At 37.1% G+C, this 26,603-nt stretch overlaps 1 protein-coding gene across 1 annotated transcript in view; it reads right to left on the reverse strand.

Annotated features, from left to right (window-relative positions):
• Positions 1-26,603, reverse strand: part of NOSTRIN (nitric oxide synthase trafficking) — an 85,713-nt gene that overhangs the window by 43,373 nt on the left and 15,737 nt on the right. Inside the window, exons 3-5 of the mRNA XM_051986223.1 lie at positions 5,799-5,882; positions 1,771-1,833; positions 1,508-1,589 (exon numbers count right to left, since the gene is read on the reverse strand). Of these exons, the coding sequence (XP_051842183.1) occupies positions 1,508-1,589; positions 1,771-1,833; positions 5,799-5,882 (229 nt within the window). The remainder of the gene's footprint in view (positions 1-1,507; positions 1,590-1,770; positions 1,834-5,798; positions 5,883-26,603) is intronic.

Genomic DNA, 26,603 nt, shown 5'->3' on the forward strand with positions numbered 1-26,603 from the left:
TTAACAAGCCTCATCTTTCTGAGTTCAAATCGGGCCTTAGACACTTACTATCATGTAAACCTTGGCAAGTCACTTAACTTTTTTTTTGCCTCAGTTTTATTATCTATAAAATGAGATGGAAAAGAAAATGGAAAACCAGTCATGAATCTTTGCCAAGCAAACCTCAAAGAGGGTCATTAATAGTCAGACATGACTAAACTGACCGAGCTATAAATGTCAATTAGGAAGCATAATTGTCCCTTTATAATCCATTAGATTATATGTTCTTTGAGATCAGGAACTGCTTTTTGTTTTGGTGTCTTCTGCAAGTATTATAATATAGGATGGGTATTTAATACGTCTTATTGAATTGTTCTAGCATGCACTGTGATTGCAATAGGCAATAGGGAGCTAGATGGTTCAGTGGATAGAATGCTGGGTGTGGAGTCAGGAAAACCTGAGTTCAAATCTGCCTCTAACAGATGTACAACCCTGGAAAAGTCATTTTCCTTCTATGTGTGTCAGCCAACTGACTCAGATTTATCCACTAAGTCATTTATCTTTTAAATTGCAATCCACATCAATAGGAGTTTCCATACCAGAAGTTTTCCCAAGCAGACACAAATCACAGCTCCTTTGCCCTGTGGTTTTATATATTGGGGCACTTCTTTGTAATGCTCTTCTCTAAAATATAATGTTCTCTGAGAGCAAGTTTCTTGTGGGGCTTCTGGAGGCAGCATTAGTTTCAGTTCAGTGTAATCACCCCAAATGCAGCCAGGAGTTAAAGTCCAAATCTTTTATTGTCTCCTTCAAAGTCTTGTCTCCTTCACTTGGTACTCAGCTAGTTTTTCTGGAGGCCTTCTGTAGTCTTGGTCCGAGAGCTTAAGCTGCCTTCTCTGGCTTGTGAATCTCCTCGACTGAATGCTGGCTGAGGTTCCCAGAGCATCTAGTGGGCTTGTCCTTTCTGGCCCTGAGAGCTCCTCCTTATATGCCTCACACTGAGTACACACTAAGAGTTATATCACTTAGGAAACCATTATTTGTTGTAGGATTAAATCAATTCTAAACTAGATTTAACCATTGTTTCCTCAATTCCACTTAGTACCTTTTTTCAAGTTCTGGCCCATAACATCTCCTTGTAGGATTAGATCAATCATACTGACCATGCTAAATTAGATAATTATTGTCTCTATCAATTCCACTGTCTTAGCACCTTCTAAGAATCCTAACACTTCTTAATTTCAAATTGCACATTAATTTAATTTGGATTTATTCTTGTCATATTTATTGAGTATATGTTGATATATCTGTCTGTTATCTCTTACATGAGAATATAAGTTCCTTGCTTTTAAGGATTATTTCATTCTTTATATTTCTCTCTCCAGTGTTGGTTGTACAGTAAGTAGATGGTTAAGAAATGCTTGTTGACTGATTAATTGATCATTGCTACAATATCCAGTACAGTCCAGTTACCCTGAAATGACCAATGAAATCTGCCACAAGACAACACAGAAGTAATTAAACTTACTGTCCTTTTCTTCTTTTCTTGTGCACTCAAGACTTGATGAGTTGGTTTTATTGCTTCTAACTGAATTGCTTTGCCAAGTTTCCTGAGGAAAGAGCAAGCATAGCATTAGAATTTACACTCACTCAATTTTTTTTTTCTGGGAAAAACAGTATGTTTATAGAGTAACTATTCTACTCAACAAGGCTAGTCAGATGTGAATTGTTGATGGTGTGCATTGTAAAATATTTGTAGCCCCTTTTGGATTTGGAATACTTAACACTTACTGATGTAAGTCAGCGGCCGATTTCATGTTCTCAGATGCATAGGCCCAGGTATTGCAAATGCAACTAGAGATAAAAATAAGTGGTAAAAGTACTTAGTTCAAAATTGCACAACAAATTCATAGAATAAAAGCATCATATCAACTATAATAGACTTGGTTCTTCTCAATAATTCGGTGATTCAAGACAATCCCAATAAACTTTGAATGGAAAATGCTACCTGCATCCAGAGAGAAACTTAGGGAGACTGAAATGTGGATCAATGCATACTATTTTCACCTTTCCCCCCCTTTTTTTTTCTTTTTCATGTTTTTTTCCCCTTTGTTCTGATTTTTCTCTCCCAACCTGTGTCATATGGAAATATGTAAAAATGAATGTACATGAATAACCTAAAAAAAAAGATAGAATATAGAAGTAAATACAGAAGTGATATATACAAGCAGTGGTATTTTGCAAATTTAAAATATACTTTAAAAGAATTTATATGCTATAAGTTCACCATTTTGTATATGTTCCATGCTTTTCATATTGTTCATATGCTTATTTGTATTCTTTGCATATGAAAATGTTCATGTCTATAGGTCTTTGTCAAAATCATAATAAAAAAATGAAAATTTGAAAAAAAAAAAAGAAGAAAAGTATCATGCCTATCCCACAGTGCTCAGTGGTTAAAAATATTTTTCCAATCCATTTGCCACTTTTCTTTGGGATTAAATTTTACCATAGGCATATGTAATTATACATGCTAGAATAGGAGCAAATACAGCTTACCCAGCAGCAACCATTAAATACATAGAATTTATGCCTGCATATTTTTATATTTTTAAAATCTATTTCTAATGAAAACTAAAGGCAAGAACCTGGGGATCCAGGATATATATTAATATACATTTATTAATGATGATGGTAATGGATATTGGTCTCTATTTCATTGTGGTAGCAGAGAGTTTTAGATGTTAGGAGATAACAAAAATGCTAAATCTTAAAGATGAAAGTATTCCTTTTGTTTAGATACCAGCAACCCTCGAGCCAGTCCTTCAATTATTTTAACAAATATTTATAAAATTAAAATATATGTCTATTTATCTGGATTCTGAAGAAATAGAAAGGTAGGTAGAAGTAGAAAGCCCAGTGCCTGCCAGATGGCACTTGCTGACTGACTGACTGACTGTCTATTAGATAATTTTTACCATCATCTCAAATTCCACATGTCCAAAGCTGAGATTGTTATCTTTTCCCTTAAGCACGTATGCTTTTCTGTTTCTGTCCAAAGAGACTCTGTCCCACGTTTGAAATTTTGGTGTAATCTTTGTCGTTTCCCTCTTCCCTTTCAGATCTAAACAATACCTAAGTTCTGTTCATTCTAACTCTGCATCATCTTTCACAGCTGTCCTGGCCTTCACATTTCTGCTGCTGTCACCCTGGTCTAGGCCCTCATCAGCCTGAATTATCATAACAATTTTTTAATAGTCTCACTGCTTCTGCTCTTATCCTCTTCCGATCCACACTTCATAACACTGTCAAAGTAATCTTCCTTATGCAGAGGTCTAATCATGGCACTTATCTGCTCCAAAATATTCTCTTTTGTATCTCTGAGAAATGTCAGACTTGTTCTTTTGGCATTTAAGTCCTTAATCTAATGCCATGATACTTTTTCAACCATGTCTAATTACTTTCTCCCATGAAGCTAAACAATTGAATGTAGGTGGCCCAAATTGTACTTCTCATTCTATCTATCCATCTGCCCCAGATATCTTGCCAGCAGCTTTGCAGTCATATATGTACTCCTCCCCTTTCCTGCCCCCATTTCTATCCTCTGCTAACAGTTATAAAAGCAGTGTTCCCATTGCTTTCAAGAAAGAATGGGAAATCAGCTATCCTATGATTCTAGTCACCATCTCTATGACCCTCCCAAACCAAATCTCCCTTCTTAGTCTACTATGTCTATTATTCTTCTATATTTATTGTCTTTTCCCTTTAAAATGTTAGATCCTTGACAGCTAGAATTAATTAGCATTTGTATATGTAGAATAAAGCAAGTGCGTGATAATTGCTCTGCTCTTTTTTTCTTTATTTCTGTTCCTTTTTCTCCCTCCCTCCCTCCCTCCCTCCCTCCTTTCCTTCTTTTCTTCCTCCCTCCCTCTCTCCCTTTCTTCTTTCTTCCCTCCCTCCCTCCCTTCTTTTTTTCTTCTTCTTCTTCTTCTTTTTTTTTTAATAACTTTTTATTGATAGAACTCATGCCAGGATAATTTTTTACAACATTATCCCTTGCACTCACTTCTGTGACAATTTTTCCCCTTCCTCCCTCCACCCCCTCCCCCAGATGGCAAGCAATCCTATATATGTTAAATAGTTACAGTATATCCTAGATACAATATATGTGTGCAGAACCGAACAGTTTTTTTGTTGCACAGGGAGAATTGGATTTAGAAGGTATAAATAATCCGGGAAGAAAAACAAAAATGCAAGCAGTTTATATTCATCTCCCAGTGTTCTTTCTTTGGGTGTAGCTGCTTCTGCCCATCTTTGATCAATTGAAACTGAATTAGCTCTCCCTTCTTTTTTTCCTCCTTCCTTCCTTCCTTCCTTCCTTCCTTCCTTCCTTCCTTCCTTCCTTCCTTCCTTCCTTCCTTCCTTCTTTCCTTCCTTCCTTTCTTCCTTCTTTCCTTCCTTCCTCTCTTCCTTCCTTCCTTCCTCTTTATGCTGTAACTAAATTGGCTATTCTTGTATCTCAAACACTTCCTATGCTCTCCTGCTTTACACCTTTGTTCATGAAATATCTTTTCATCTTAAAGTATTGCCCTTGGTGTTATAGTACCACTACCCCATCCTTATAATTTCCTTCCTTTTCTTCTTTATCTATTAAATTCTTATCCACCCCACAAAGATCCAATTTAAACGCCACTTCCTTCATAAAGCCTTCTCTGAAACCCACTGTTTGATTGCAATGTTCCAACTCAGATGTCATGTAGCACTTTATCTCTCTCTAATGTCTGTAACAGTGTTTGTAATTTGTAGATGTTGCACATATCACATAATACTTATCTACATTTGTATATATACTTTTGTATATATTGTATATAATATTATATATTATAGTTATCTACATTTGTATCTTATCTGACTATTTGCCTGTTAACTGATGAGAGATTATGGTACTTGATCTAAGGTACCTAGGTTTAGTTGCACTAAGGGCTTAGAATCAAAAAGACCCAAGTTCCAATATGGCCTGAGACACTTACTAGCTGTGTGTTGTTGACTAAGTTACTTAACCATTGTTTGCCTCAATTTTTTCGTCTGTAAAATGAAGATAAATAGCACCTACCTACTAGCTTTTTATAAGGATCAAATGAGATAATATTTGCAAAAAGCTTAGTACACTGCCAGGCACATAGTGGGTGCTACATAAATGTTAGCTATTGTTAATTAAGCTTGCTGTCTTTACTAGCACTTAGCATTGTATTCTATATCCAGTAGATGTTTAGACAATTCGTTAACATTAAGTGGACATTTATTAGCTGCCTAATATATACTACAAAGAAAAAAATAAAAATTATCCTTGCCTTTAAGAAATTTAATTGCAATTTACTGAATAAATGAATGGATGGACTGAACTATGCCAGAAGGGCTAATTGGACTTCAGGAAATAGGATCCAATATTTGCTTCCTGTGAGAGCTGAGGGTACCGTTGCCACACAATGCTTTAAGGCTTTTTGAGTCCTGGAAGACTTCCTCTTTCCTCCCCTTTCCAATTATAACAGCTGTGATTTGTGTTTGCACTCAAGCCTCTGTTCATTGTGATTTCTACATGCCAAAAGTTTAATGAGAATATTACCTCCAAGTATACATGTACTAGCATCCAAATGATCTCAAAAATGAAAAAGAAGGAAAGTACTTCCTTCTTGACTCTTGGCTGAGTTCTAATACATATTAAATACTAATTTCTGTCATATTGATAATGAGAAAGGAGATACATACATTATTATATTATTAAAGAGTAATCCCTCCCCTCCTTACTCCCCACTACTTACTTTTTCTTTGTGTTTTGGAGTACTTTGGTGAGCTTGCTTGACAGTTTCTGGAGATCTTTGGCATAACTAATCTCTAGGTTAGCCCTGTTAACAGAATGATAAGATGTTCTATGAAAAGGATATAACTATAAGTTAAGATGAAATTCAGACTCTTAGAATCTCAAAGTTGGAAAGTACCTCAGTAACCATCTAGTTCAGGTGCTCTTAGCCTTAATTTTGTGTCATTTAGATTCCTGGTGCTTTGATGAAGCCAATGAACCTCTTCTCAGAATAATGCTTTGGGGTTTTATATATAAATTTATTTTTAAAATTCTTTTGATTGTTTTAAAATTTATTTTAAACTAAATATAAAATGGAAAAAAAAAGAATATTGCCATGGATACAGCAGAATATAAGAGAGGATTAAATATAAAACAATAAATTTTCATTTCAAAAACTATATAGTAAATGCTATGTTGTTTTCAACGTTATCCAGCTTTTCTTTGCTTCCTTATAAATTCTTTTAATAATGTTTTTAAAAAATTAACAACAGTAACAAGTATTTATTGAGGGCTTATTACTAAGGCCATTCCTTATCCACATTAAAGGAAATGCTTATTTTGAATTAGGAGTTAGAAGAAACAAAGATGTAATTTTAAAGTTCAAGGCACCCTGAAATTTATATTCACAGTTCCTTGTGTTACAAGATAAGAACTCTTAGTTTAGTCCAACCCATAAGTGATTAAATAATTTTCTCTACACTAAAGCCAACAGTTGTTTATCAAGTCTTTGTCTGAAGATCTCCAATGAAGGGATCCTCACTGCCTCCCAGGGCAGTCCATTCCCCTCTGGAGTATCTCTAGAATATCTCTAGTAGAATGTCTACTCTGGTAGAGTATCTCTAGTAATTGGAAGATTTTCCATATACTAAGCCCCAATCTGCCTCTGAATTTTCATTCTCAGTTCTTTTCTCTGGGGACTGGCACAGCACAAATATAACCTTTCCTACATGGGACAGCCCTTCAAAAATTTGAAGAGAGCTATCATGTGTCTCTAAAAGATTTCACCACAAATATCCAAGTTCCTTCAAATAATACCAATACGGGGAACACATTAGAAAACACACCTACAAATTATATGTGAGCAGAGAGAACTGTATCATTGAAAAACATGTTTACTCTGACTCTGTCTCTCTATGTCTCTGTGTGTGTGTGTGTGAGTGTGTGTGTATATGTGTGTGTGTGTGTGTGTGTGTGTGTGTGTGTGTGTGTGTGTGTGTGTCTTTCTCTCTGTGTCTCTTTGAGACCTGAGCTCTGGCAGAAATTAAACAGAGAAACAATCTGCTTCAGTATTTGATAGATAACTGACCTCACAACTCTTTTTAGTCTCATCTCTGACACTTTCTGCCTATTTGATCCGGGCAAGTTATCACTCTAGGTAACTCTCTAAGACTATAAACTGGAGAGAAAATGTCAGCTTGTATAGTAGAGAGAGTTTTAGGAGTTCCTGGGAGTTCAGAAAACACAAACCCAGTGACTATCTGTGTAAAACAAATGACTTTTGTTTGTTATAGAATTATGTCTGACTCTCTATGACACCATTTGGGGTTTTCTTGGCAAAGATACTACTGTAGTAATTTGCTATGTCTTCTCCAGCTCATTGTAGAGTTGAGGAAATTGAGGTAAAGAGGGCTAAGTAACTTGATCTAGCATCACCAGATTTGAACTCATGTAAATGAGTCTTCCTGGTTGGTGAGTTTGGAGTACTTAATCCACTCTATCCACTGCACCACCTAACAGCCTTAAAATAGGGATGAAGAATCTGATAAACCTCTTTCTGCTCTATAAATGAGAAGCTTTCACTCAAGTCAGAAACAGGTTTCCAAATAGCACCCAAACTAATCCGATTAGCTCTCCATTATAACTGGAGGCAATAATGTGACATATTGTGATTCAATTAGCCAAATGGGAACCTAATAATGGAAAGCCACAGAGATAATAAAGCCAAGGTTGGCAATCACAATTTCCATTACTTTATAGTCTGGACAAAACCCCACAGGAGGCTTGGAGCATGTCCTCCTAGGGCCAATTCTTTTGTAGCTCTGTGAAGATCAGAATACTACAGCATTACACTAATTTTATTATAGGGTAGCTTGCTCTTTTTACAGAGACATCAGCAAATGAAATGAGGGAATATTATTCGTCTTCTCACTCCATATTGAAGATAGAAAACACACAGGAAATTAAGTCGAATTTGCCTGACATTTTCCATTTTTACATGAACTGGAGAGGTTTTTGTTTCATGCTTTATTTTCAAACATTAGAATCTATTTTTGATATTAATTATATTTGTGATACTTTATTTTGTCTTCTTTTCATTTGGGGTATAACCTCAGAACCCTCCAGAAACTGTTAATAACTAAACATTTCTACAAAAACTTACTAAAGATAATTCCACAATAGAAAATAGCATGGACTCCTGGAATAGGATTCGGACTACAGATGCTCCCATGTGAACTTGTTATTCATTTGTTCTTATTCAGTTACTTTCAGTTACTCTGACTACTTTTTTCTTTGAATAATATTTGATTTCCCCCACCCCCATATGTGGGGTAAAACACTCAAGTCAAACAGATTTCCAAATAGTACCTGAACCAATCAGATTAACTCCATGTAAAAATAATTTTTAAGACTCCATTGATTCTTTCTCTGGATATGAATAGCATTTTTCATTATGGATCCTTTATATTGTCTTAGATCACTGTATTGCTGAGAATAGTATGTCATTCAGTTGATCATTTTATTATAGTGCTGTTACTATATACAATGTTCTTTTGATTCTTCTCACCTCATCTTGCATCAGTTCATGTAAGTCCAGTTTTTTTTTCTGAAATCTGCCTTATCATTTCTTCTAGCACAATAGTATTTCATTAATACTTTTTTTCCCTTTCCTCCCCCATTTTTACATATTACAACTTGTTCAGCCATTCCCCAATTGATGAATATCCCTTCAATTTTTTCTACCACAAAAAGAGCTGCTATAATTTTTTTTTGGCATAAATAGGTTGTGATATTAATCTAGTAGTGGTGTTGATGGATCATACTTTACTCTGGATACTTTTGATAAGAAAAAGACCAGTGGATGATATGTGAAAACTAAGATACAAAAATCAATCTTTCTGAACTGGTAGGCTCATTGCCCAATTGCAGCAAAAGCTTAATTTAAGAAAGACTTTCAAAACAATTAAGTTAAGAATAATACTTCCAATAAGTTTTGAAATAATGCTTTATTGATTAACAATAGGTTTCATTTGAAGAATGATATCATTCTTATTATTGTTCTGTAAGAAATGACCAGCAGGATCAATATAGAGAGGACTGGAGAGACTTACATGAACTGATGCTAAGTGAAATGAACAGAACCAGGAGATCATTGTATACCTCAACAATGATACTGTATGAGGATGCATTCTGATGGAAGTGGATCTCTTCAACAAAGATCTACCTCAGTTTCAATTGATCAAGGATGGACAGAAGCAGCTACACCCAAAGAAAGAACACTGGGAAATGAGTGTAAACTGCTTGCATTTTTGTTTTTCTTCCCAGGTTATTTCTACCTTCTGAATCCAATTCTCTCTGTGCAACAAGAGAACTGTTCAGTTCTGCACACATATATTGTATCTAGGATATACTGTAACCTATTCAACATGTAAAGGACTGCTTGCCATCTGGGGGAGGGAAAGGAAGGGGAAAATTGGAACAGAAGTGAGTGCAAAGGATAATGTTGTAAAAAATTACCCTGGTATGGATTCTGTCAATAAAAAGTTATTAAAAAAAAAAAAAGAATGATATCATTCTTCCTGATATCACATCAAATCTCTTCTTGGAAGAGAAGGGAATGATCATTCATATAGCACTTATATAGGCACTGTGCTTTGTAGTGCAGCTAAGTGGCACAATTATACCATAGAGCTAATCTGATGGGTTCAGGTACTATTTGGAAATCTGTTTCTAACTTGAGTGAAAGCCTTTCATCTATAGAACAGGAAGATCTTTATGAAAATTTTCATCTCTGTTTTGGGCAACTAGATGGCACAGTAGATAGAGTGTCAAGTCTAGAAGACTCATCTTAAAGAATTCAAATTCAACCTCAGACACTTACTAGCTATGTAATCCTGGGAAAATCACTTAATACTATTTGCTTCTGTTTCCTTATCAGTAAATTAGCTGGAGAAGGAAATGACAAACCATTCCAGGATCCTTGCCAAGAAAACGCCAGATGGGGTTAGTGAAGAGTCAGATACACCATCACCGCCACCAACTTGTTTTGCAAATATTATCTCATTTGATCTTCACAACAACTCTGGTGGTATGTGCTGTTATCCCTATTTTACAGTTGAACAACTGAGGCAGACAGAATTTAAATGACTTGTCCAGGATCACACAGCTAGTATGTGTCTCAAACTGGATTTCAACTCAGGTCTCCCTGAATTTACACCTAGTATTTAAACATTGTGCTACCTAGCTAGCTGCTTCTTTTGGACTTCCTCTTGCGATCCTTCTGATTCCAGTTACAGATTTGCTCTCAGAGAGATGTTTTAAGCTGAGAAGAAATGTTTAGAAAAATCATAAAACTAGAGCTAGAAGGTACTTCATAAAGCTGTCTAGTTCAATCTCTTCATTTTACGTAAAGGAAACTGAAATTAAGGTATGCCCTAGGTCACACAAGAAGCATAGAAAGTAGAATTTGAACCCAGGTCCTGCAGATCCATGGTTCTTTCCACCATTCCTTGCTGCCTCCTCAAGGGCTCCCCCAGATTTGGTAACTCAGAAAGGACCCAAGGTTTGTAGGATTTAGAAACAGAATCAATCAATTTCAGAGATGAATCCACTCTGCCTCTTACAAAGTCATTCAAAACAACTGTCTAAGGTTCCTGTTAAAAAGTTGAACACTGGCCACAGGATAAGCCAGTAGTGTTCACTTCCTAGATTATAGGATGCTCTGGTCAGATAGTTGCTAAAAACTCAAAACAAAATCAAGTAAAAGAGAAACTCTGTTACTGAAGCTGAGCTGGCCTTCTGCTGCCTTCTAACCAAGAGCAAGCTTGACTTGCCAGCCCTCTTCATGTCTGAGCAGCCCAGACTGGGGCAGAGACTTCTTAGATTCAGATAATCGTTTTCACTGGGTCCCTTAGTACTCAGCTCCAGGATTCCTTGCTGACTTCCTGCAAAAGCAGGGAAATAGACTGACAAGATTAAACTATAATATGGAAGATCTTCTACTAATAAGCCTTGCCTTTACATACAGAAGTTTGCTACAGAGCTCAATGAACGGTTCTCTGGAGTCCATCTTCCCTCCTCCCCAAATGCCCCTTCTAGCTCTTCTATGCCTACCTGCTCCTGAGGGGATTTTTCCAAACAGCTCTCCAGCCAAAATTTTGCTAATGCTCTTTTTTGACTTGTTTATGAAGCTCTTTTTGTGTACTGCCTTCACAGAATCTGCACGCACAGGGATTTGGGGACTGAGAATTGTTGGGGAAGTAGATTAAATGTCCTTTTTCAAATGGACAGAGCTTTGAATTTTGCTTCTTAGTAGTCAGAACCTTGAAAGCTTCTGCCTCCTGAGGCAAAAAAAATGAAATCTGGGGATGATGAATTTACCCACAATGCTTTCTTGCCCTACAGTTCTTCTAGCATCATCACCTCCACTTCTTCCCAGCTGATAGGACTCCATTCCTTCATTCTTTGGTTCTGATAAGTTAGTTTTTTCCTTATCTTGCTCAGTCCTGCCTCCACAGCATCTTTCTGCTCTATGTTATCCCCTGTAGTTTCTCCATTTCATTCCTTTTCCAGCTCCCCTCTACATTTGTCTTCTTTAGAATGTAAACTCCTTAGGATAAAGAAGGTACTATCTTGCTTGCTTCTCTTTATATGCCTGGAACTTAGCATGGTATCTGATAAAAAATTAATAAATGACTTCCTTCTCTCCTGTCCCTTCCTTCCTTTCTTCCTCTTCCTCTTTCCCTCCCTCCCTTTCTCTCCTATTTTCCTTCCCTGGCTCCCTCCTATCCTATCTTTTCTTCCTCCTTCCTTCCTCTCTTCCTCCCTCCCTCCCTTCCTTCCTTCTTTCCTTCTTCCCCTTCTCCTTCCATCCCATCCTTCTTTCCTTCCTTTCCCTTCCTTCCTTCCTCTCTCCTTCCCTCCTTCCTACCCAAATCTCCCTCCTCTTTCTTTCTCCCTCCTATTCTCCTTCCCTCCCTTCCCCCATCTTTCCTTCCTTTCTTCCTCCCTCTCTCTTTTCCTCCCTCCTATCCTATCTCCTCTCTCCCTCCTCTTCCCCTTTCTGCCTCTTATTTTCCTTCTCTCCCTCTCTCCCTCCTATCCTATCCTTCCTCTCTCTTTCTTATTCTTCTTCCATTTGTTTCTTCCTCCCACCCTCTCACCCTCCCTCCCTGTCTCCTATGCTAAACTTCCTTTCCCCTTTTCTCCCTCCATCACATCATTCTTTCCTTCATTCCTTCTTTCCTTCTTCCCTCCCTCCTCCTGTTCTATTCTATCTTTTCTTCCTTTCTTATTTTTTCTTCTCTCCCTCTTTCCCTTTCTCCTTTCTCTCTCCTATCTTCTGTTCCTCTCTTCCTTTCTCCTATCCTATCCTATCCTTCATTCCTTTCTCCCTTTCTCTCTCCATTATATGTTTCCTTCCTTCCTTCCTTCTATCTTATCCTTCCTTCCTTTTTTCTCCCTCCATTATATCCTTCCTTCCTTCCTCCCATCCCTTCTATCCTTTCTTCCTTTCTTTGCCGTCTTTGATTCCTTCCCTATCTTGCCTTCCTTCCTTCTTTCTTTATTTTCTACCTTCTTCCCATTTCTTCCTTCTTTCCCTTCCTCTTTCCATTCTTTCTCTTTATTTTCCCCCATTTTCTTCCTCCCTTTTTTTCTCGCCTCTTTCCCTCTTTACTATTTTACTTCCTCCTTCCTTCCTTCCCCTTCCCCCTCCTTCCTTGGTTCCCTCCTCCATTTCTTTCTTTCCTTTCTTTTCTCCTCCTTCTTCCTTCCCTCCCTTTTTTCTCCCATCTACCTTTATACCTATATTTTTCCTTCTTATCTGTCATCCATCATCTACCATTTTTACCACTTGTCATCTATCATCTAGCTAGCTGGTTATCTTCTATCCTCTGTCTTTTGTATATATGTAACAGATTGATTAGTAGCTATCTGGATAGTGTATAGCTCTGATATCTGAATTGTCTTGACTGCTTTATAATAATGACCAATCAATCATCAAACATCACAGAAGTACAGGGTACTGTGCTAGATATCAAATACCAAGATGAAAAATAGAAAGGTCTCTAGAAGAAGCCGACAGTCTATCAGGGGAGACAATATATACACATATAAATATATACCAAATAACTACAAGGCTGTGGGGTGGGGGGAAGTAAATCAGGAATGGTTGACTGTAGGGGGAAAACATTTGAAGGAAAGTAGGAAATTCTAGAAGATGTAAGTGGAGAAAGTAATGCCTTCCAGGTATGAGGAACAGCCTATGCAAAGGTACAGGAGACTATTATGTGTGAGAAATAGCAAGGAGGCTGGTTTGACTATGCCATAGAAGGCATAAAGAGAAATCATGTTCAGTAAAGTGGGAGAAATGGGTTGGATTCAGATTGTGAAGGGTTTTCTTAGTATTTAATCAAAGAGGTAATAAAGAGCCATTGGAATGGCTATTGATGATGACAGTGATAAAAACTAAATTTATTTAGTGCTTGAAACTTCTCAGAGCACTTTATATGTTATCTCCTTGGACTCTTACAGCAATTCTCTGGGGCAATGCTGTTATAATTCCTATTTAATAATAATAAAAAAAGGAAACAGAGATGTTCAGCTATTTACTCAGAGTTACATAGTCAATAAGTGAGGATCTTTATAGGATTTCAGAATCTGGGGGATAATAAGAATGGATACTTATGAAATGCTATTATGTAACATTATATTTTATATAATATATGCATTATATATACGTGTGGAAAGAGAAGAGACAGAGAGACAGAGACAGACAGAGACAGACAAAGAGACAGAAACAGAGACAAAGAGACAGACACAGACAGAAACAGAGTCCCACGTACGAGGCATTAGTCATAGTAGTAACATTGGTGGCAGCTAGGTGGTGCCATAGTGCACAGAGCTTGGAATCAGATTCCTCTTCAGCGCTCAAACCCTACATCAGATACTCAGCAGCTGTGCCATTTAGCGCCCTTTGCCTCGGTTTCCTCATCTGTCATATGATCTGGAGAAGGACATGGAAAACCACTCCTATATCTTTGCCAGGAAAACTCTACATGGGGCCACAAAGAGTAGGACGTGATTGAAACAACAAAAAACAGCAGCCCCTTTTCGAGATGAATCAGGTTAAGAGGATGACATCCATCACCACAGAGCTCAGCAGTGTCACAGAAAGTCTTTGAGTCCAGGTGCTCCCATCTCCAGGTCCGGCACTCCTTTTGGGGTACCACACAGTGAGGACATCACGTTGTCACAGGCCACAGCCCAGCTTTTTCTGGCAGGCTTGAAGCCTGAGTTATGTGTCTAGCACAAGGGAAGATGGATCACCGGTTCCTTCTGTCTCAATTTATTGAAGACCTGAAGGGGTTTTAAATATCCAGCATTCAAATCTCCTGAGCAAAGCAGGCTGCAAATCTCATTTTTACTATAGCATTTCAAGGCCCTAATGAACATTTGTGAAACCCCAGCAGATCACTCTATTTCATTTCAGGAACAACCAGAATAAAGCAAGAGAGAACAATAGGGAAGAATACAGATGGATGAGGATGAAGTTTAATGATTCTGTTTATACTTTCTGGATAGTAAGCCTAAGATTAATATCCTTTCCTCTCCCCCACTCTCCACAAGAGCTCTAAATGACCTTTACCAAAGCATTTTCCAGGAATTAAATCCATTTCAAAAGAGAAATCTTTGTCACTTTAACTGTCCAGGTTGATTCCTGTGAAGTCAGTATGTTTATGATTTGAAACAAAAGAAAGGAGATAAGGCAAGGGCCTAATTCAGCAGTTCATGCCCTCTTGGATGGAATTCCTGTTGAACACAATTGAAATAACCTTCATATTTCTGGGCAGCCCTGAAGCTGGAGCTGGATGCCCTTCAGAACCACAAAAATGAGGTTGCTGCAAATTGTTTTCTCCTTATTGTCCTCTGACAACAGCTTTTTATCATGTGTTTGTCACTTTCAGAGGCAGAGCTCATCTGAGAAAATAGAATCCCCTTTTTTTAAATTGCCAGAAGCAAGGTGGTATAGAATGCCTCATTTGTACAAACCTTTTTCCTATTTCCTCACAAAGGATACATTTGGAAATAGTTCTTCATATTTCATAACCATTACACCCAGACCTAATTCTAGGTATTCAAATTAGCTCCTTTACACAGAGATGGATGAAACTATAACCAGAGATAATAAGATCTAGAAAAAAGGCAAAAGGAGCATGAGTTCAAAAAACCAAGAGCTGACATCATTTGCAAGCCTTCTCCAGTACTGGATTAATCTAGCCTATCACCTGATCAGCAAAAAAATAAATAATTAGAACAGGAAGCTACCAGATGACAGTTTTCCCCCTCTTCCCCACCTCTAATGGCAGTATCCAAGTGATATCCTTTCCCCAAACCTGCCAGTCCTGCTTCTCTCACCCAAATGAATTTGTCTTAAATAGAGTTTATTGCAGCAAGTTAATCAATAACTATGCTTACTTATGGTTTTTAGCATTTGTTCTGAGTGCAAAAATTGCTAGTCATGACTCTGTATATGTATTCTGTTGGGCAACATTTCAACTATTTTTCATGATTATGAACAGGGAAATTATTTCTCAAGTAAATAAGTTATCATCAGTAATGGCGCCATGTCAAAATGTAGCATTCTGAGTGGATAGGATAAGAATGGATGAGGTATTTTATGAATATAATAAATTATAATATAAAATATTTAAATAACATGTTATAATTTATTATATTCATATTATATATAAGGTATTTATTTTAAAAAAAGAAAGAATAGAAATGAGTGAACAAAAAAATAAGCAACAACCACCAAGTGAGGTTCATAGGATCAGAGATTAAGAACTGGAGAGGATCATAGAACCAAGTCCCCTTGCCTGATAGATGAAGATACTAAGGCCAAAAGATGGTACACTGTGCTTTTGGATCAATAAAGATTATAATGAAAAGAGCCTCCTCCTGTCTCCATGGATTATAAATCCTTGACCTGGAAAAATGGCAGGGGAGTAAGTCTTCCTACTGCTCTTTGTTGGGAATGGCTTTTCAATATAAAAACAAATGCATTTCTAAGAAAGTCACTGTGACGTAGGAAGGAGAAGATCAAACTGAAGACAACAGATAGGGCATTTAGAATTCAAGAAATATAAAAGCTGAAATATACTTTAGATGTCTTTTGGGTTCAATTCTCCTCTTGCCTCCATGCTATTTTATTATCTCCTTTATTTGGTGAGGAAGCTAAGGACTTGTCCAGAACTGCATAGCCAGTAAGTGGCAAAGCTGGAACTAAAACAGATATTTTGACTTCTACTTAAAAGAGTAAAGCAATAGGGATATGGGTCGGGGGATGGGAAAGGGGAGAAGGAAGATAGGTTGCGTAGTGGATAGAGTATCACTTCATGGATTCAAATATATCCTCAGTCACTTGTTAATTATGTGACTCTGGACAAGTCACTGATCCTTATTTGCCTCAGTTTCCTCATCTATAAAATAATTTGGAGGAAAGAAATGGCATACCAGTCTAGTGTCTCTGGGGTCATGAAAAGTTAGACATGAATGAAAATGACTGAACACAAAACAGGGCAAGAGGAACATGGACCTAACATCATTTGTAGTCTTTCTGCAGTGGAGAATTAACCAAGCTATCACCTAATTAATAAAAATAATTAACTAGAACAGGAAGTTACCTAATGACAGTCTTCCTCCTCTTATAACTTGTTGGATATACCATGCTATCTCTAGTTCCAACTGTCATCTGTGGCTCTAAGAAGCTGAAGCATACAATGTGGCCACATCCCAGTAAAATCATCTGACAGATGAGATAACCCAGGTTGACAGTAACCAAAAGGCTTCAAATCAGTAGGGAGGAGGGGTCTACCCCAAGCATGTGAAGACTTCTCTCCCTCCACTTCTCCCCCAGAATGGGAAGATGAGAATAATTTTTAACAGCCACAGAGATGACTGAAGCAGGTAATGTGGAGTGCTTAGAGATTGTCCAGGCCTTGAAAAAACCAAGATCATCCACTGCATTCCAGGCCATTGGACTTCAAGTCTCTCACCATTGCAAAATAAAGAAAAACAGTCTTTATATCCCACCCCAGTGGACTTCAATGACTCTGAAGAGGGAGTAAGACTTGTGCAATTCTGTCTCACTTAAATTCAATTTTTGCATAAATCAAGAAAGATATCATTTGTGCTGTCCTTGGTCCTCTTCAGAAAACAAAAGAGGAGCAAAAATAGTTCTATGTCATTCACTTGTGGCAACTTTAATTAATCTTCTTCAACTTCTCTGGATTAAGCTGTGAGTTTCCTGAGAGCAAGAACTGGATTTTGCTTTTCTTGTTATCGCCAGCACTTAGCATAGTTATCTGACACTTAGTGAATGTTAAGAAATGCTTGTTGATTGACTGACTTCATTATCCTCATTTGGAAAATGAACAGATTGGCTTAAATGATATTTAAATCTTCTTCCAGCTCTAGCATTCTGTTAAATCAATATCAAGTTCTACTTTTCATTCAACCCCTTTTTCTGGAATGAAGTCTATTGTTCAATTGTTGAGGTTTTCTTGGCAAAGATCCTGCCATGTCTTCCTCTAGCTCATTCCTCAAAGATGAGAAAACTGAGCCCAAGCAAGGTTAAGTGAACACTGCTAGCAAGTATCTGAGGCCATCTTTGAACTCAAGTCTTTCTGACTACAGATCAGGGACTACATGTCACCTACCTGCCCAGAATGAGATCTGGGGCTTCTCTATTGTTGGGTTTGGTAGGCAGTCAACCACAGAAGCATGTAATGGGAAGAAGATAACTTGTAATCAGAATACTTTGGTTCAATATTCTATTTTTCAGTTGTGTGACCATGGACAAGTCCCTTCAGTTTTTTAAGAAAACCTCAAATGGAGTTATAAAGTCACACACAACTGAAATGACTGAACAACAAAAACATTTGTAAATGTGAGAAAAACTCTTTGCCATCTTAAAGGCCATATAAATGTGAGTTAGTTTTATTAACAGACAAAACAATTATTTTTAAAAATTCCCTCTAGAGTGACAGAGTAATATTGAAGTCAGAAGCAAAATTTCCTCTTTTTTTGAAATCTAAATTTTCTTGGTATTTTTCATTTTTATCATGATGCCAAATTATGCCACCCGTACCCCTACCTTGGGAGCCATCCCCTTACAAAGAGAATAAAATTGTAGAGAAAAAAACAAAAACCAGTAAAGCATCACATCTATCAATACAACAATGTAGGTGTTATTCCATATTCATTGTTCCTCAGCCACAGAGGTGAAGTTTCCATAGAGAAGCAGTTCAAGTTTTTTTTTTTTTTCCTAAATCTGAGATTTCATAAGATATTACTTTGAGCAGACCTCAAGAAGTAATTAATTGAAACAATCTCTATTTCTAGGTATAATAGCCAAACAGATTTCTCAAAACCACAGACTTCTAACCTTTCATGAGATGTTATAATCTCCCCTCAAAGATTCAACTTATCCTAACTCCGGCATCTATTCAGTCTCTTAGGAGGGATAATATAAGAAGTTCTAGCCTTGTTAGAGGTCTCCATCAGATCTTGATATTCAAATGACAGGGGTACCTTTTCTTATTCTCTTGTTTTTGTTATAGTTCAGTTATTTCAATCATGTCTGACTCTTTGTGAACCCATTTGGGTTTTCTTGGCAAATATACTGGAATGGTTTGCCATTTCCTTCTTCAACTCATTTTACAGATAAGGAAACTGATGCAAATAGGGTTAAGTGATATGTCCAAGGTCACACAGCTAGTGTCTAAAGCTGGATTTGAATTCAAATATTCTTGACTCCAGACCCAGTGCTCTATCAACTGTACCATTGAGCTGCCCTTTATTCTCTAGATTCCTGTTAATTATATTGTATACAGTAATAGCAATATTGTTTTATGAACAACTTGGAGCTACTAAGTCATTTTGGCTATTACAAATGCCCAAATTAACTACAAAGGATCTATAAAAGAAGATCTCTGTATACAGAAAAAGAACTAATAAATAGAAGTATGTAGAGAATTATTTTAATACACAGAGACATAGTTTGTCTAATGGTAGCCATCCCTAGAACAGGGGGTGAGAGTGAAGAAGGAGAGAAGGAAAAAAGTTATATAACATTATATATTTTTAAATAATATCAAATTGTTTATAATAGATTTGCAGTTTCATGTGCAATCTTCCCCCAAGTCTATTATGTTACAGAAATGTTTGTTTTATTAAGTTCAAAATAAAATTAACTTCCTCCTTTGTACCTCAACAACTTGGTTTCTGAACTTTTTGCTTTCAATTGCCTCTATACCACAATCTCCCTGGGAGTAGGTCCCTGACAATTACTTTCCATGTATCCACCTCACTTCAGCTTTGATTGATGCCTAGGATCAATTGATTTCTGTTGAACTTTCTCACTTGGACAGATATAGTTTCAAGTCTATTTTCTCAAATCATATCTCAAATCCACATTTAACTCATCCTAGATGAACCAAAATTTGTCTTCTTTAACCCTGTGTTTAAATCTACTTCCACCCTCTCTGCAACCTCATTTTTTTGTCCAGACTTTCAGGTTAGGTTGGATTTCTGATCCTGGCCTGATCCACTGGGGGCCAATTCCTAGTTATGACACTGGGGAGGATCCTATACAATGAATCTATTCAATCAGTAGTCTATCACTTTTCTTTAAAATCTTCAGAAAAATAAAAACCACACAGCCTTCCTTTATAACTGTTTCAAAGTCTCAAAAGCACTTCCTAATATCTTTTCTCTCTAAAGAATTCAGTAAACTCCTTCAGATTAAATCAATATATAGTTTGATGCTAGATGTCTTCATTGCAATGATGGGCAAAGGAAAGAGGAGAATGAAAAATTATGTGGAAATATGGCTTAGGAGTTAGAAATGAAAAGGCTTAAAGGCTTAGAGAGTACACAGAAACTCCATGACTATATATTATGAATGCATTCTTCAAAAAGAGACAAGAATACTAGATCTTGAGTTGGGAGGGGCCTTAGAGATTAGAAGTCAGCTACTTTAAGGCCCCTATTTTATAAATAAGGAAAATGAGGCACAGGAAAGCTAAGTTCTTTGGCCAAGGTCACACAGGTATTAAGAAAAACAATTAGAATTTGAACACAGGTTAACAGGTTATCTGACTCCAAACTTACCAGTGTTTATTCTAAAATAACATGTATGCTGAATAAAATGATTTTAAAAAAAGAAATTAACTTTATCTTTACTGGAAAAAAACCAAGTAGTTATCAATATGGTAACTTTCCAAATGATCTTTCTGTTTATAGTCATAGTCTCACCTTGGTAGAGAAAAGATTGAAATTAATACCAAATTAGAAGAAAGAATAAAAATGAGTGGGGTCTTCCTTCTACATGAAATTTGGCTTATAATTAAAACAATTCCAGCCTGGTTTGTTTAACAAGTTTCTGATGCCACAAAATGCAAAATGAATAAAGACCAAATATCAACATAGAATTGAATTGATGACTACTATAAGGATCACAAGATTTGAAAGTTAGGGGAACTTGATTGGATCCCACTTCTTTGACTTACTCCTAAATATGTTCTTAATGTCTGGATTTCAGGACTCTACCTCACTTCTGACTCATCCTGGAATTTCTTCTCAGGGCTGGGGGCTTCCTTCCTTTAGAACATCCAAACAAGTCTAGGATCTTCTCACCCTGGAATATTAACCCTCATTCTACCCTCTCTTGTCATATCTCTTTTGTCTGTTGTCTTTTCCCATTAGAATGAAAGCTTCTTCAGAGTAGGGCTGTCTTCCTTCTTGCTTCTAATTATATGCTCAATTCCTAACACAGTGTCTGCCACATAATAAGCACTTAATATATATTCTTCCTTGGAGCAACTAGGTGGAACAGTGCATAGAGTGCTGACTTGAATCTTTGTGAGTTCAATTCAGCCTTCAGACTCTTAACTGTGTGAACCTGGGAAAGTCACTTAACTCTTTTTGCCACAGTTTCTCAGCTGTAAAATAAGCTGGAGAAGGAAATGGAAAATCATTACTCCAAATGAAATAATGAAGAGCTGGACAGGACTCAACAATAACAACAAATGTTTTCTTGCTTCCTTCCTTTCTTTATCATTCCCTTCTCTCTTCTTTCCTCCTTTTCTTTTTTCTTCTCTTTCTTCCTGCCTCCTTTCTATCTTTCCTTTTTTATTCCCTTCTGATGGGGTGAATAAAGACCCCAGTAACCCACAGGGCCACAAGGAAGAGGTTATATTATCTTGCCCCTAAGTCCACCTTTGTTGAAGTGAGAGTTTGTTGAATTTCTCGAATTGACAGCATTATCTAGATCCCACAGTCAGGAGGCCAAGTTATAGATGTCAATCCCCAAGGTTGTTACTTTCTCAGGCAATCATTCCTTGCTTTTAGTCTTTTCCTATAAAAGATCCTCCCTTTCCCCTTGTAAATTGTGAGTTCTTCTAGGGAACTATGGCCACCTTATGATGTTATAATAAAGTTTTTTGTCCCAGGACTTGAAAATGGCCTAAATGTTAACTGTTTCCAGATGAATCTCTACTCTCATGACTTCTTGTACCCCTTACTTCCTTAATTCCTTCCTTCACTCCCTTCCTTCCATCTCTTCTTTCCTTTCTCTATGAATTTGGGCAATGAACTTAGCCTCTTGGGTCCTCAGTTTCCTCATCTGTAAAGTGACTTCTAGGATCCCATCTAGCTCTAAATCCATGACCTTTTAATTTTCAGTAATTCAGAATGTGCACCTTCTCTCCCCACCATGCTTTATTTGCAATTTGTAGTCTATCTTGTAGTCTTTGACCTAAGTAAGTTACAATCCCATCATGCTTTAATGGCAGCTTCATGAACTTCTAAGGTCCAAAGAATCATCCTATGGGGGCCAAATCTATGATGATGAACCTCTTCCATTACAAAGATAAAAAAGGCCAGAGGATTTAAGTGCTTTTTGAAATTTGACCTTCACTTTCTTGCAACAGAGCAATCGATTTCTCCAGCAGAAGCTTCCTCTGGAACTGAGAGAAAGCAGGAACCTAGATATTCACAGACATATATACCCGGAATATATCTTTGATGCAATTACTGATGAAGTTTACAAAGGTAAAGGGGGCCTTTTGCCATTAGGCATTCAGAAAATGACTGTGTGACTCCAGGCAGAACAAAATTCGCCTGCCTAGGTTAGAACAGACAAACTGAAACTATTAATTGGGGAAAACAAGTTAAGTGTGACACAGGGAATTGCAGAACATCAAGGTAAAAAAATAAAAAACAAAAACGTTATTTCAAAGTGAATGCTGCCTAGTGGTTTAAGGAATAGAATACTGGACCTGGGATCAGGAAGATATGAATTATACCTCTCATACTTACTTTACTGTGTGGTCCTAGGAAAGTCAGCTGACCTCTTTCGGCCTCAGTTTCCTCATCAACAAAATGAGGTTGTTCTGAGGATCAGAAGAGCTATTGTATGTAAAGCATTTGCAAACTTTAAAATTTAAATTTAAATTAATTTTTATTAAAATTATTAAATAAACAATAAATTTATTATGAAACCTTAATTTATTTATTTATTTATATTCTATTTATGCATTGTTTATATATTTAATAAATTTAAACATTAAAAAGTTAAATAAATAAATAAAGTTATTAAAATAAAATTTAAATTTTAAATTTTAAAAAAAGCAGGAGGAAGGGAGAGAGAGGGGGGAAGGAGGGATTATCACCACTGAAAATGAGGAAAAATGGAAACAGCCAGCTCACCTTTCATATTAAAGCTTGATTGGGATAAGGACACTTGATGTCTAAGTGAACAACAAAACTACACCGTTCACCCCATCAGAAACCTAAATATTCTGTTTCAGCAGAGTCAAAAATATGTTGCTTTCATGCCAAAAGAAAAAATAGTCAAGGCTACTGTTAGACCAGCTGGAAAGGCTCATCTCAATCATTAATTCTCCACCTCTGATGTTAGCAGCTGTTGTCCCTCTCTCTCTCTAAACCTGGACTTCATTATTCCATTCTGCCTGAATAATAAAACAATTTATTATTTCAACTCCTTCAAATTTTATAAAGTACAAGAATTGTGTCAATTGCTAGGGGGGAGGGAGGGAGAGAGAGGGAAGAAGAGAGAAAAGAGGAAGGAGGGAGAGGGAGAGGGGAGGTGAAGAAGAAGAAGGAGGAGGAGAAGGAGGAGGAGGAGGAGGAGAAGGAGAAGGGAGAGAGGGAGAAAGAAGGAGGGCGGGAGGGAGAGAGGAGGAGGGAGGGAGAGAGGGAAGGGAAAAGAGAAGGGGAGGAAGAGAGGGAGGGAAGGGAGGAAGAGAGAAGGGAAGGAGGGGATGTAGGGAGGGAGGGGGAGAAAAAGGAAGGGGAGGAGAAAGAGAGATAGATTCAGAGACAGACAGACATAGAGAGAGAGGACAAAGAGACACAGATAGAATCAGAAAGAAACAGAAAGAAACAGAAACAGAGGGACAAAGAGACAGAGAGATGAAATGGTCTCTACCCTCAAGGATTTTATATTCTACTTGGAGTTTTACAAGCCTACTTTCATCATAACAACATCACAAAATAGTGGGTTCTAATATTATTATTTCCATTTTACAGATGAGGAAATTAATACCCAGAGAAAATTCATGACTATTAGCCTATGTTCATGAATTTTTTTTCTGTTAAAGTTTCAGAGCTGGAAATAAAACTCAAATCTCTTAAGTCCAAACAGTCTGTTTCCAAATAAATTAGGTACTACCTCTCTCTACTTTCCAAAGTGAAAATCTCCAGTGGAAATAAACAATTTCAAAAGCACCATATTGCTATTATTTGGCTATGACTATGATATTTCTGTTTGGGGGCAAGAAGTCCATTTAAAACACATTAAAATGGTTTTTTTCATTATTCTGACCTTAATCAACACCAATATGGATAAGCCTTTCTAAAAGCAAAGATGGTTGTGCATGAAATTGCAAATCTCCATTACATGTAGCTTTTTAAAAAATATATAAAAATCAGCACGTTCTAAAGTTTGTCCTGCTTGTCTGTTTCCTTGCAAACCTCCTTCTGTTCTCTCACATACATAGACACGCACATGCACAATTGGAGTTGTCAAACATAGAATCTGAATGGCATGCAGCCCACATCACTCATGAGCGTATGTGGACTGAACCAGATTAAAATTTAATTAAAAATATAAAATAAATAAAATGCAGTAGAATATAGATAAATGTTTGCTTTTCAGAGTCAATATGAGCCCCACAGGGATCCTTATACATGGTTAGCGGCACCCATTTCTGTTTGAATTTGACACCATTGCTTATTTAGTTCTTCAACTGTTATCAATTCTTTGTTGACCCATTTGAGGTTTTCTTGGCCAGTATACTGGAAGGGTTTGCCATTTCCTTCTCCAGCTCATTTTACAGATGAGGAAACTGAAGGAAGAGGGATTAAAAATGATTTGTTCAGGGAAACATATCTAATTAGTATCTCAGTCTAGATTTGAACTCAGGAATGCCTTTCAGACTTCAGGTCAGGAATTCTAGGCTGTTCTCATTTCACAGGTAGCACCCACCTGCCCAAGAACCAGTAATACAAATTGTTGTTTTTGTTGTCCTTGTTTGTTCTTTGTCCTGAAAGAGCATAGTAACTTCAGGGAGGTGATGCCATAACATGCAAGGGAATTGGATTTAAGTGAGGGAGACTGTGCAAAGAAACCTGCCTCACTTTCTCCAGAGCCATTTGAATCCAGTGGCAAGATCTAGATTAGGATGATTGGAGATAGCCCTGGATGTTGGGGGAGACTTTTTAAAGCTAAGGTCTCTAATGGGTCTCAGTTTGACTGAGACAAAATAAATTCAATGATATAAATTCAGTGATTGAGGCTAGATAAGAATTGAGGCAAAGAATGGCCTCTTTTAAATCTAGTTTTAAAAAAAATGTGAATCTGGGAGGGGAAGACCTACTGGGTTTCTGGCCAAAACAGAAAAATTAGTATTTATATTCACTCTGAGTCAATCAATCAGGCTCCAAACAAGAACTAAGTGGAGCTTGGCCTGGATCTCATGGTTGGTCAAAGAGAGCTATAGGGATTTGGATTTAAGACATGGTCCTTAAAAAAAGAAATCTAATGGGTAAATCCCAAGCTATATTGGGAGGTTTCAGTGATCAAAAATCCCTGCCAAATTACATTCCTTTGGACAAAGTACCAATAAAATATAAATAGAAATAAAAAGACTTTCCCTGCCCTCAAGGAGCTTACATTTTAATGAGGGAATAAGGCACATAAAAGGCAACTAAAAAATCAAGAAGTAGGGACAGAAGAAGGTGGTATTATAGAGAAAACCCTTAGATTCTAAGGTGCAACCTGGAGAAGAATGAAGACATGGCTTGCTTGGGTAACTCCTTAAAATAGGGGTTCTGAGAAGAAACAGCAATCAAGGGGGGAGGCTTGAGGGACAGAGGACACTTTTATTTAGGTGAGAAGTAGTTCAGGAATGGAGTGGGCTTCCAAGATGAAAGGGTTTCCAGGGTATTGTAGAAAAAGTATGACAAAATTGGAAATGTATGGTAGTACCTGGCTTATAGTAGTTGCCTAAGAAAAGTGTGTTGATTCCATGGATTAAACTCTTGCCTGAAGCAGGATACACCTAAAATAGTTTTTCCTATGTCAATTTAACTATAGAACTTTAATTAATTAATCCTTTGTGTTTAGGTCATTTGTGTTTCTACTGTGTGCTACAAGTAATTGCCCTGAGCTGTCATGCTCTTCAGATTTTAAAATTACTTTCTTCCCCTCTCCATCATATAGGTAAAGCATGAAGGAAGAAATCCCTAGTTTTATGAACACCTGCATCTGTTTCTGTCTTACTCAGGGAGTGTTTGCAAACCTCAAAAATGCTTGTGGATGAATGCCACTGCTCACTCTTGGCGTGACCAAAACCAGATGGTCATGCTAATCTTCTCAAGACTTAGAACATATGGAACTTGACCTAAAATAATGGGGAGGATAAAGGTAAGATATTAGTGGAGTCTGAGCAGACTCCTTATTTCAGAAGAAGCAAGAGAAACAGGTAAACAAAAACAGCCAAGATGATGATGGATAGATAAGGGCACCTCCTGATTCTAAAAGATTATTCTTAAAGTCTGTGTTCATCCTTATCTCACTTCGTCAAAACTTAGGCATTCAAAAGGTGCCGAGGAGTTTGCCTATTCTTTTTGAGTATATTTGGAAAGGCACCAGAGTTTAACACATTGATGTCTTAAAACATTGTTGCTGATTAGACTTTACCTGTACCCAGTCCTGAGCAGGGCTAGTTTTCTTGAAAGATCTGAGAAACTGGATGGAAATGAAGGTAATGCGTAATGGATCCTTCTGTGTACTCTTATAGTAGAGACAGTATCAATCAAGGTGTCATTAGACTTCCTTGAACTTTAATACTGAAGTAAGGGCCTTAAAGGCAAAAATATGCAGTTAAAAATTCAACAGACTGCTCAATTTTCTCTTCCTTCCCCGAAATGGAAATACTTGGGAGCTGTTTCAGCA

This window comes from Antechinus flavipes, chromosome 3 (assembly GCF_016432865.1).
Source record: "Antechinus flavipes isolate AdamAnt ecotype Samford, QLD, Australia chromosome 3, AdamAnt_v2, whole genome shotgun sequence".
Lineage (NCBI taxonomy): Eukaryota > Metazoa > Chordata > Mammalia > Dasyuromorphia > Dasyuridae > Antechinus > Antechinus flavipes.